General features: G+C 43.3%; 1 protein-coding gene across 2 annotated transcripts in view; it reads left to right on the plus strand.

The window, feature by feature from the left end:
- LOC108162104 (titin) overlaps positions 1 to 12,479 on the plus strand; it is a 119,132-nt gene that overhangs the window by 100,758 nt on the left and 5,895 nt on the right. For both annotated transcript variants that reach the window (XM_017296666.2, XM_033393644.1), the window contains exon 7: positions 8,595 to 8,963. In XM_017296666.2, coding sequence (XP_017152155.1) covers positions 8,595 to 8,963 — 369 coding nt within the window. The remainder of the gene's footprint in view (positions 1 to 8,594; positions 8,964 to 12,479) is intronic.

Here is a 12,479-nt window from a genome sequence, read left to right on the forward strand (position 1 = left end):
TGGACTCTGGATGCTCCTCCTCCTGCGTGGAGAGGGGGGGGACTGTGGTTTTACACAATTCGCCATACAATTCATTATTAATTGTTGTTCCTGGTTTTCGCTTTATTTTTTAACCGCCGCCCCCTCAACAGTTCTTTTGTTGAAACCCTGAACACCATCGCGATGGTTGTGTGTGGTAGAGAGAGCGGCACTGTCACTGGCTGTGGCAGTGGCCTGGAGGGGGGTCTCTGTTAAAGGTATTAACCTTTCACATTTGAAACGTCAAAAGGGAGAGGATACTGTGCAAGGAAGGTGCGAAGGATGAGCAGGTGGCGAGTGGCGTTTGGTATTTTGTAAAGATGTGAAAATTAAAAATTCCTTTCTCTCCTACCAAACGGAAACTGAAGCGTTTTTTGAGGGAAATCTAGAGCCTGAGATGGAAGTGGATGTATCTAAAGGGTTCTTAGAGAAAGTAGGGGATAAATAGAGGGCTGATGGTGATAGAATGCGAAGGAATCTTTTGCGGAAAAGAAAGATACAGATATCTTAAGATTTATATGTGATTTTAGAGGAAAGAAATTATAATTTAAGGCGTTCTCTGGGTTATATCTGAAACGTTCTAATAGAATGTGGGAATAGTGAGGAAAAAATATAGATTCAAGCAGGGATATCTAACGAATTGTTTGAGTACAGTTATAGGAAAGATACAGATACCCAAATAATTCACTGAGAATTTGCAATAAGTACAATACAGAAGAAGATGCAGATATCTGGAGCAATCTCTGAAAAGGATATACAAATATCAAAGACAATATAGAGATACTATATCTGTATCTCTTTCCCTGTTTCTCTGTACTTTTTATCCGTATTTCTATATCTATTTGTCTCTTTTTTCTATGCGACATTGCTTTCAATATATTGATGTAACTGCAGCGTGCTCTCTGCGAAAGTTTTGTGGCAGTTAAAAGGGGAATCTTCGGAATACATTGAATATATCGGAATCCTTTTGAAGCCTGTACGTTAATGGACAGATATTTCTTCAGTCGCTTTTTCGGTAGCCTTTAAAAATGGAATTTTCTTGTAAAATGTTGAGATTTTTTTCTGGCAAATTCTCTGCAGCAATCATTGGGTCTGGTATTTGGGGGCAATTTCAAGTTTCAATTGTTTTGAAGGCCAATTAAAATTTTAAGGCGCTTAGCCAAAAGACCAAAAAGGACTCTAAAGAGAGGAGTGTGAGAGAGAGTCTTCGTAGAGATCTGGAGAAAAGGAGAGCAAACATTGCCACTTAATTGCATTTAAAAACGATTGCCAGAGAGAGAGACAGAGAGGAGTAGAGGCTGTAGCAGAAGGTGGGGTAGGGGGAGGAGAATGAACTGCCAAAAGGAGTAGAGGATGTGGCAGAAGCAGGAGCAGGGATTGGCTGTGTGGCTGTGGCAGTAACAGCTAATTTGGCAAGTGAAAGTGGCATGAATAATAAAGGGTTGCAAGAGCAGAGACAGAGAGAGAAGGCGGGAAGGGGAGACTCCCAAAGAGAAGGAAGTACAATCGGAAGAAGTGAGAGAAGGAGAGGGAGAAGTGTTGAGGCAACAACAGAGAAGGCGGCAGCCAAACAACGGGGCGACGGGGCAACTCCTTCTCCTTCTACTACTGCCCCCTATCCATTTCATTGTAAGCGCTAATTGCCGCTTAAGGAGTACCCAGTCGTCTCCATGCCCCAAACCCAGTGCCACAAGCATGCCGCACACGAGAGAGCACACGAAAATGTCCTTTGCCAGATGGTCCATAGCCCAAACCCCACTTGCAGGAGTTTTTGACGTTGTGCGGCCCTCATTGTTGGAGTTGCCTGCACTTTTCGGGCTCGTTAACGGTTTGCCCCATGCCCTAGCACGTGGCAAGCTCCAATTGCTTTCGTCGTAGGCCAAATACCTAATGAACTTTGCATGTAGCCCCCTCTGCCCTCACGACGACGACGACGACAATAAAAACAATCAACGGGCGGTGGAAATACTGGAAACAGGGAAAGTGCAGCCATAGGAAATCGAGAGAGACTCCTACCGAAAAGGGGCAGGAAGAAAAGGAGACTCCTCGCTGCGGTTGATTTTTGGGGGTTTTGGGAAGGCAAGAGGCAGATTACACTGACCAGCAGGGAAATTGGCAGCCAAAAGAAACCCCAAATGTGATTAGCTTTGAGAATGAGCTTTGATTGTGGAAACAGGGGTAGAAATGGTGTACTTCGAACTAAAGGGGTACCGATCTGATATTTGGCATTTCTTTAGAACTTCAATGATCCCTTATATGATGAATATTATCTGTATTCTCGAAGGAGAATCATCAGAAACGTAGTTCTTTAGATATTAGTTAACCAAAAAGAAGCATTTTCTCATTGAAATGGTAGATATTTCTATAAGACAACATGATAGTACATTAGAATATGTTTTTTTTCTTTAGAAAATTAACAGCAACAAAATCAGGGTGAGGGAAGTTTCAATTGAAAACAATTGAAGATATAGTAGTCCTATTGCGATAATAGTGGCATATGAAAACATCAGTCAGAAGAAAAGGAACTTGCGTAGAAGATGTCTGATATATTGGTGTATTTTGTGTAAAAGTTCTGCTCAAGGATATAATCCATAGCAGAACCTTTAAAGTGAATCCAAGTCTCCGTTCTGTTATGGAAACATCTTCCCAGGTATGGACGTAGGTTTTCGAACGACTAGAGTCAATTTATTGATCCGTTCTGGTATGGGTATCAATGAATTGTTAAGAGAAACAATCAGTATAGCTTTCATGGGAAAATTCTTATACCCAGCACTCAGAGCATATATTTAGGGTACTCTGATGTAGGTATCGTGATGTTGAGGCACGTTGGCCTCTACAAAAACTGTACTCCAAATGGTTAATGAAGCCTAAAATGAGACTTTTCCTGGAAACCAAAACTGTTTTTGAACCCTTCTCAAGTATCAATTAACAGTCCCTGCTAATCATCCATGAAATGCCCGATAGACCCCAACTTTTAAGCCTAGTGTGGCCCAAAAAACACTTTAAACGCCAAGTACTTTCGCCGTTTAAGTTCTTGAAGCTTTTGCGGTGAAAGTTTTTTGCACTCTGTAATGGAAAATAGAGGCGGAGAAGGCGCAGGAGGCGGAGGAGGGGGAGGCTGTAGACCGACGACACGCCTACGGCTAGACATCGGCGAGGACATGTTCTCCTGGCAAATAAATGCAAACAGAAAACAGAACCAGAGAAACAAAAAAAAAAAAATAGAAAAAATATATGGAAAACCCAAAATATAAATGCAAACAAATGTCGTGTCGTGTCGTATCGTGGGGCATACACAAGAGTCAACCAACCATCGAAAATTTCAGCATAAAAAAAGGAAAATAAAAAGAATAGAAATAGAAAAGAAAGAATTTCGCGCTCTCTCGACAAATTTATGCGCTAAATAAATAAAGCCATGAACTCGGGGGCTCGACGGGCCAACAAATGTCTGCCCCCAGACCCAGACCCAGGCCTCGCCTCCCTCCCGCTTTGGGCCATAGTTTTTCGGTTGGGATTCTTGGTCTGGAGGGAGGGCGAGGTTCGAGGGTTTCTATGGGTTTTAAAATGCAGCCAGCGATGGCCCCGCAAAGCAAATAGCCGCAAAATAGTTTTGCGCGCCCCAAAAACGCAACCGCAGCTGAAGAGCGGTGGAAGGCGGGTAAGCAGTGAGTGGGGAGGGAGAATAGTGGTGCCAGATTCTATGCTGCAGCAGCCTTTTAGGCTGCCTCTTTGCTCTTGTCTGATTTTTCCAGTGATTGCCTCTCGAACATGTTTGTCTTGTTGCCGGCCAAACAGCTGGGTATTCCAGGGCAGCTCCTCCTCTTATCAGCGGAGGGTGGAGGTTGGGCCTTGGCCCGGAGAGCCAGATGACCAACGGATTGACCGAATGACCGCACTCTAGACCACGGGTCGGGGCACGGGACGGGGGCCATTCAAAGACACAAATCTATGAGCTCCAATTTGTGCTGGCTTTTGTTTTTTCCACTGCCTCGGCCACCAACTAATTGGCTTAAATCTAAACACAGTTGCTAACACACACATACACACATACAAACACATGCACAACGAACTGATGAATGAAAAGTCAGCGGTGGAAAGCAGGGAAATTTAAAGGGAAACCAAAGAAGGAGGAGGGCATGATGGAAGCTATGGGTAAACAGAGATAAGAATAACAAATGTAAAAGTAGAGGGAGAATCTACAGAACCAGAAACAATCTTAAGACATCCCACCAAAGAAATAGGTAGAGTAGAAGATGCATTTCGAAAACAATACCCTTTCTTCTCGGAGAATGAATGAAAGTAAAACCTGGAGTTATCCCCGAGAAACCAAAGGAACTCAGTTCCTAAAGAAAACCACTTTTTAACTTTCTCTTCAAAAAGGAAAAGCCAAAGCTTCCCCCTAAAAAAGGGTCAAGAGCTATGTCTTGTTGGAAAGATATACCAAGAACTATCAATACCCCCGACTAGACGGCGTATCTTTAGAATTGTCGACATCTCAAAAGATATTCCGTGAAAAGATCAGCAGCTAAAAAGCAGGAAGGCGTCGTCCTAGGGCCAAACCAACAGTCCTACGAAAATGTTGTACTACACTCTGCTCTTTCGCTGCTCTTTTCCCTCCACCCCCCACTCACTGTATACACCCCCGCTAGTTTTCATTCATGCTTTCAACACACAGCAAAAAACAGCAGCAGGAAAAGTGAAGCTGAGGCTGAGAGAGCGCAAAAGTTTTGGGCCAACTTAGGCCACCTCCCTCCCACCCTTCCACTCCCCTTCTCGGGAACGAAACACCAACATTAACATGAAAAACAAAGGAAGGCACTGCACTGAAAGAATAGAACGATGTTTGATTTGAAAATTTAGGAATATATTTATTCAAATTGAATTGCATAAATTATTTATATTTCCACATATCTGGTTGTGTGTTTTCAAAACACTTTTCTGCACACAACTTTTTCCAAATTTAGTGAATTATTTAATTTTTTTTAACATATTTTCCTTACAAAAATATCATATATGGAAAGGGAAAAACAATATTTTTTTTTATATATTTCAATATATTTATTTTCAAACAAAATGGTTTAAGATTAGGAATTTTATTATATATTTATTTAAATTTTATTTACCTTAAACATTTTTTTAAAGATTTTTTTTTTGTATGTTCTAAAATAAGTTTCTCTGAGTGTATTAGGAAAAAACAAGCCTGTAGAAAAGTGCAACACGGCGGCAAGTGCAGAAACTCAACAGCAGCTCAACGTGCCTCGCTTTCCCCAGTCCTTGCCCCTGCCCCGCCTCCGCCCTACTTCACCTATCCTTTCCTCCTGTGGCCCTTCGTTGTTCCTGCAACATTTAAGCGCATTTAGGGCAAATGCCAGGCAGCCTCCTGCCACCTGCCCCCTGCCACGACCCCCAGGCCTCGACTCGACTTGCATCGCGTCGCGTCGCTAATTAAAAGTGCAACAAGGCGAAGCACAGGGTGCAGGGGCCAGGAGAAAGCAGAGCAACAGAAAAGGTCGAAGAGAGAGTGGGGCAGGGGCAGAGAGTGAGTGAGAGAGGGAGAAGGGCAGATAAGGAGGCGACTGCCATTAACACCCGAGAGCTTGAGGTGCAAGCTGCCTGAGAAGCCAAGTGGCAGGCGGCAGGCAGCAGGCAGCAGCCAGCAGGGCAGGCAGCAAATGTGAGTAGGGCACAAGTTGTGGCAACTCTCAGTTGCGCTCTCTCACTCTTTATTGCTCTCTCTATTGCTCTCTCTGGTGCCCTGCTATTTAGTTAACCGTTAATGGCATTTGAAACTGTTTTTATTGTGCGTCTTCTAGTGCTCTGCCTCTGCCTGTGCCTCTTCGTTTGCTCTTCATCTGCCACTGCTGTTGCTGCTGCTGCTGCACAAAAATGTTGCATAATTGTAAGCGCTTCCGGTTGAAAAGTTTGTCGAGTGAATTAGAGCTTCGGCGGCAGAGAAACTTTCCTCCTCCCTTTCCCTTCCACTTTCTCTCTCTTTCTCAAGCACGTTTGGGCCCAAAAATCGTTTACATGAAAGGATTTTTCCACACAAACTGCTCCTGAGAGGCACTAGGTGCGGAGGGGGGAGGTTTAATAACCAATAGGGGGATTTCTGTGGCGGGGAAGTCGAGAACTATGCCGCAACTGTTGTTGTTATTTGCTCAAATCAATGCGGAAAAACTTTGACAAACTTTAATTGCGTCCCCATTTGTTCCCACTTGCCAACTCCTTCGAGGAGTGGGAGGCAACCCAAGTACGGAATACTCAAAGAATAGGCAGCCCAAACCCCTTTTCCAGCTTAAGGAGTACAAACGAACCCCGTCTTTCGCTTTGGGGAGAAGTAGGCAGCGAGCTCCCTCCATTCCAGAGAAATGTTCCATTCCAGACAATGAAAATGCATTAAAATTTTTCATTTTGTAGAGGAAAACTAGAGAGGAATACTAACAGCCGGAGAACGAAGCTTTAGATACTCTTAAGAATTACTTTTTCCTAGGGGAATTATATGATAAAGTCTTTGGATTTCAATTGAAAAGTGGAAAAACATAAGATACTTCTATTTCCACAAGAATACGTTTTTCTAGTGATCTTTGCTATAACATATTGACGATAATTATTATTTTGTTATGGGAAAATCATATAGAACTACCATGGGTAACATTTGATATAATTTTCTCTTTTTCACCTATTGTTCCTATGAAATCTATATGATGAAGTGATCTCATCATAGATACTATAGTCGTTCCCTTTTACAAACTTCCTAAAGCAAGTATAAGTATCTATTGAGTGTATCACAGAGATATCATTAAGAGACATGGATTGACAGACACAGATCTGTCTACAGATCTCCAGAGTCGTAAACACTGCCAATCCCTTGCTCAAAATCGTAGTATCCCTTGGCTGTGAAAGAGTATGCAACCAAGAGAGTGAGAGACTGAGATGGAGAGAGTGGAAATTTTGTTATTTCGGTCAAATATTTTGCTCATTGTGTGGCAGGCAGCAAAAACTTGAGCAATCAAAAGTTGCCTCCATCCGAAAAAGATTCCGTACTTTTGATGCTTATCAAATTGAAAAGTTTCATATTTATTATTTTTTTTTGCTCTTGTGGAATTGCAATTGGAGGCGGATCCTCCACCAGAATACGAGAAATACGGCAAATACTCGTACAACAACGGACGGAATCTGTTGGCATAAAATTACTGAAGCAAATATGCAAATTGCATGGCCAAAAAGAGCAAAAAACCATAGAAGAAGGAACAGCGCATGAAATGTAAATGAAGTTAATATTATTACTGTTTTAGTTTTATGGCTAATCATAAAAATTATCACGCCCACCGCCACAATACGACGGCTCATAAAATCCGGGAACCGGAACACGCGAATAGTCCGAAGGAAACTTGTCATAAAAACAGAAGAGAAAACAAAAGCTCACGCAACATGTCAGGGATACATATATGTACTCGTATGTGTATGGGGATATGCTAGAGGACCTGCTCTCCTACTACTTGAATAATTTTCGGGGATAGGTTCCATCTGAAAATTCGCACAAATCGAATATTTTATTGCATACTTTTCGATGCGTAACGAAAATGTTCTGAGAACGAGATGCTCCAGTGGGAAATCTCTTGGTGTTTTCGATGGGGGAAATGATAGAGAAGGCCAGAGATCCGTTTGAAACTCATAAAATATGTGTTTGCTGTCATGTTTCGGAAGAAAAATTGTTAGGAAAATAAAGGTGGAATTATTAAAAATTAAAAAAAAATATATCCAACCTAAATTTTCATTGTTCTCAATTCTTTATATAAATTCCATCAGAAATCCTTTTAGAAATTAACACGAAAATATTTTCACGACTTGGAATTTTGTTTACAAGAAAATCATGAGGTTTTTCCAGAGAGAACACTTGCCAGAACACATTTTCCGCTGCATTGAGGGGGGACTGGAGTCACAACTCAAAATTCAAAAAGTTTTTTGTTGCCAGCAAAGCATGCGTTTAATATTTATGAGTGATTTATCACGATATAAAAATAATAATAAATGCGACCAAGAGGCAGGCAGGCAGCGCACGCACCCAACAAAAGAGCGGCAGGGAACAAAGAGCCAACCGAATGGGGAGCCAAGGAAGTCCTGCTACGGAAGTCCCAGCTGCTCCTCGTCAAAAAGCGTAACAAGCACCGCCGTGTGGACATGGCTCCTCGTAAAAATGTCCTCTAGCGGAAGGATGAATGGTGGAGGGTCGGGTTGGGGTGTGTACCCTCGAAAGGTTTTATGGGGTTTGAATGGAGTTCAAAGTAGGGTACGCGGCAGGGGGGGCAACTATTAATAACGCCATGTCTGACGCTGATTTCCGCGACTCTTTGACTCCATATCTAGAGACCCCATTTTCGTGCCATTTTTATGTGTTAATCAATAAATAAAATGAAAACAAATTTTTTAACTTTTAATTAAATTTTATTCGATTGCCAAACGAGCGAAAGTTTGGTTCAGTTTTGGCCAAGAGCCAGAGAATCAGAACTATATTTTCGCCTTACTTGTGGAACATTCATCATACTTTTCTCTCCTCTCTCTCTCTCCGTTTCCAGGGGTCAACATGGGCTACATGGAGAACAACTACTCGAACTCGAACAACGGCGGCAGTGTCAACTCGCAGGACTCGCTGTGGCAGGTGAAGATGTCCGCCGCTGCGGTGGGCAACCAGCAGAGCATGGTGCAGGCACCGCTCAACCAGTATGTGGAGCAGCAGCCCACCTACGGCTATGACCCCCTGACCCATGGCGGCTATGGCGCCGTCGATGACTACGCCCCCTATCCCCACTTGACGGCCACGCCCAGCCAGGTGGGCGACGAGTACCACAATTTGAGGAACAGCCAGAATCCGTCCCGACAGGACTACTGCAGTGATCCCTATGCATCCGTGCAGAAGCCCAAGAAGCGTGTAGATCAGCATTTAGGTGAGTAAAAGTTGAAGGATCGGAATGAATCGAATGACTATGAATGAGTGAGACAATTAAGGGTAATAGCTGAATGAATGGATGGATATGTATATCTTTAAGTTAAGTGAGGAATGAATGCGAGTGAATGAAGATGCAAGAAAGAACTGAAAGATGTATCTTTAACGGCCGGTTTCTCGATTTCGGGTTAACATTTCTCGTACCGAAAAAGTGTCTGAAAACAAAGATTTAATTCGAAGTCGAGAAACCTGCTCCAAGACCCTAAAAAGATGCCAAGATTTCCATTAAATTTTTAGAAAATCCACAGATCTGTAATAAATACTAAGCACAAGAACCCAACGATAGATTTACTCCCTATAGAGCCAATAAAACCGGCCACTAAAACATCTAAAAAATATATGCCAAACAGATTTGTTAGTCGCAAAGTTTTTCCCTCCATTTTGATTGATAAACTTTCCCCGAAAGTTTCCAATTTTCTGACACATTAAGCTGGCTGATGTTTCGGGGCGGTAAGGACTGGAAAAAGGTCTGAGAAAAAGAGTAAGGTCCTCGGCTGCCTATGTCAAAGTGGGAATAAACTTTCGCCCCGAACATTTCTGTTGGCATTTGGGGCTTTCGGGCTCTTCGGTTATGACAACTTAAGCACTGAAATGCTCCGAGAGCTGAATGGTTTTCGGGGGCGTCCTTGTGGCCATGCTAATTATAAACACTGGCCGAGGGTCACACTCGGCCTTTCAGAGGAGGAGAGGGGAAGTGGCAGTGTGTTTTGAAACATGTCACGAAATAAGTAATAATATTTCATCCATGTATTAGCCCATATTATGTACGGTGCTAGCTGTTGGCTTGGGCTTAAAGTCTTTGCCAGAAAAAAACAAGTTTTCTTTAAGCAGAAAACAGTAGCGGCTGAGAGGGAGGCAGAACTTTTTGCCCTTTGGCATCCTACAGATTGTTGTACTCTTGAAGGACGTGGGCATTGGGATTTAGAGAAAGCAGACACAAAAGAAGGATCTTCAAAGCTGCTCGTGTCCCTATTTTGTGTACCAGTATCCAGGAGCCGGATCACAAAGCTTTCAATGAAACACTCGATGGGCAAGCAACCTATTTTCTGTGGAAAACTTTTGATTTTTCCAACGAATTTCAGTCTTTAATTACAGGGGCCTCAAAGAGTATCTGTATCTGCGACTCCTACGGAAAAGCCATTGCCTTTCTTGTTTCCGAATTGTCTCTGGATGTGAGGGCTCGGCCCTTGAGTGTGTTCGAATTTTGTTGAAGGGAGCAAAGGAATCCATTTTCTGCCGCATGGCCCATGTTTTGTTATGTGTATTTTATTATATTTTTTGCTCCCTCCGCCCCTCTACGACTGTTTGCTGTTTTCTTTTTGTTGCAATGCCAATAACACCGCAAGTGTTTTAAAATATTAAATAATAAAAACCGAACCGAACCGAAACGAACCTCTGAACCCAGCGCCAAAGCGAAAGATGAACAGCCCCATGGATGCGGATATGTATGCGGATGCGGATTCGGATCAGAGGAGCTGTAGGAGCTGTAGGAGGAATTGTAACTGTAGCGGAGGGGCAGGGTAGTACAGTGGCAGCAGTGACTGTAAAGCGCCAGCGGGTCGTATGCGTAATATTCTCTGTGTATCTGTATCTCTGTCTGTTGTGGCCACAACTATGAGGCACGTGTGTTCTCTGTGTCTGCTTCTGTGTCTGTGTGTGTGTTATCTTTACGCTTTATGAGCACCAAAAACCCGCAAAAAAAATACCACACTTTTTTGGTTGTTATATTTTTTTGGGGGGTTTTATTGCCCCCCGAAAACCAGGATGTTTTTTTTGTTGCCTGCTGAATATTGTTAGCTGGCTTTTTTTCTTTCTCCTCCTCTCTTTCTCTCTCTGTGTATTGCTCTTTGCGCTTTGGTGCGTGCACATAAAATGCAATAAAAAGGGAGAGCAAAAAACACCCAAAAAACCGAAGAAAACATGACAACCCTGGCGTGTGGTCAGGCGGATGCGAGATTCGTCCATGTCCGATTTTTACTCTGAGGTTAAACGCAGGAGCGGCCAGAAAAACAACCAAAAAAGAATACACTTTAAGAAACAACTAAGAAAGGCACTAGAAAATATAGAAGGAAAAGATTGGGGTTTCGGAGATATAGATACACTTATAGTAGGACTCTTTCTATGCTAGATGCTTAATGTATCTCTCTCTCTCTCTCTCGCTTCCTCGGCCAGTCTGCACCCTCTGGCAAAGGGGAGAGAGATATAACGGCCTGGTGTTGGTGTGAAAAGTGGGGAAAGATGTTGATACAGATCAAATACTTGAAATTTCTAATAAACTAATAGATCATTAGGTGGTAAAAGGAGTGCAACAATTAATTTTAGAACAGAAAAAGCCCTGGCGGTCATATCGAATATTTTTACCCTTTAGGGCCTCCAAATGTTGTGCTCCCAATCAACATACCCTCGGCAAAGGGTATGATATTTGTAAAACTAGAAAAAAGCATTTTGGAAATGCCAAAACGAATGGCACAGCTGTCCCGAGATATCTTGGAAAGAGAAAGAGTGGCAGAGTGGAAGAAAGTGTTGGAAGGAACTATTGCCATGCCAATAAAAAGTAGCAACAATATACAACCAGTTCTAGAAAGATATGGAAGGGAAGGACACAAATACGTACATATAGAGGAGGCAGCAGCAGGAGCCGCAGTGCGAGGACTCACAGAGGCTGCAGCAGCATCAGCAGATAGTAGTAGATCCCCCTTGAGTGCCATCAAAAGCAAAGCAAACTAAAAGCCAGGCCAAGAGTAGAAGAAGAGAGGGAGCAGCAGCAGATGGTTGAATGGGGGAGAAGGGATGGGGATGGGGATGGGGATGGGGAAGGGAAGCCAGAGGAAAGGGTAGTGGGAGTGGCAGGATTGACAGTGCTACAATATGCAAATACATCTTCATTACATTGATGTCAGCTTATGCACAGCTTGCATGCAACTGTAGCCCCATCCGAAGCATCCATGTGTGTGTCTGTGTCTGTGTTTGTGTATCTGCGAGTGGCAGAGACTACCATCTGTGTGTGTGTGTGTTTCTGTGTCTGTGTTTGTATGTTTAAAAGCTTTTACACTTGCCAAACTCACATTTGAACCCCCCCACTTTCCACTCCCCACTCCCAAGGCTGATTTCCTCTCTCAGACCTCATCCTGACTTTTGTGCAATGCAAAATGCAGCAGCAAATAAGTGAGTGATCAAAAGGGTCGGAGAGAGAGAGAGAGAGCGGGAGAGTGGTGTGGGCTGGGCTGGGGGGAGCGGAATTCGATGAGGTGCCTGGCCATGGCCGGAAGGAAGTCTGCGCCAGGCGCCAAAATGCTTCGTAAGCAAGAAGCATCTTTTTTTTTCATCTGTTAACATGCAAAGAAGGTTATAGAATCAGCAATGAGCGGGCCAGCAGGAGGGTGCAAAAGGGCCAAGAGGAGGAAAGGCTCAGGCAGTGGGGTGGTGGGGGGTGGTGGCAGTAGGGCACATACTGACT

The sequence above is a fragment of the Drosophila miranda genome, chromosome 4 (genome assembly GCF_003369915.1).
Source record: "Drosophila miranda strain MSH22 chromosome 4, D.miranda_PacBio2.1, whole genome shotgun sequence".
Taxonomy (NCBI): Eukaryota; Metazoa; Arthropoda; class Insecta; order Diptera; family Drosophilidae; genus Drosophila; species Drosophila miranda.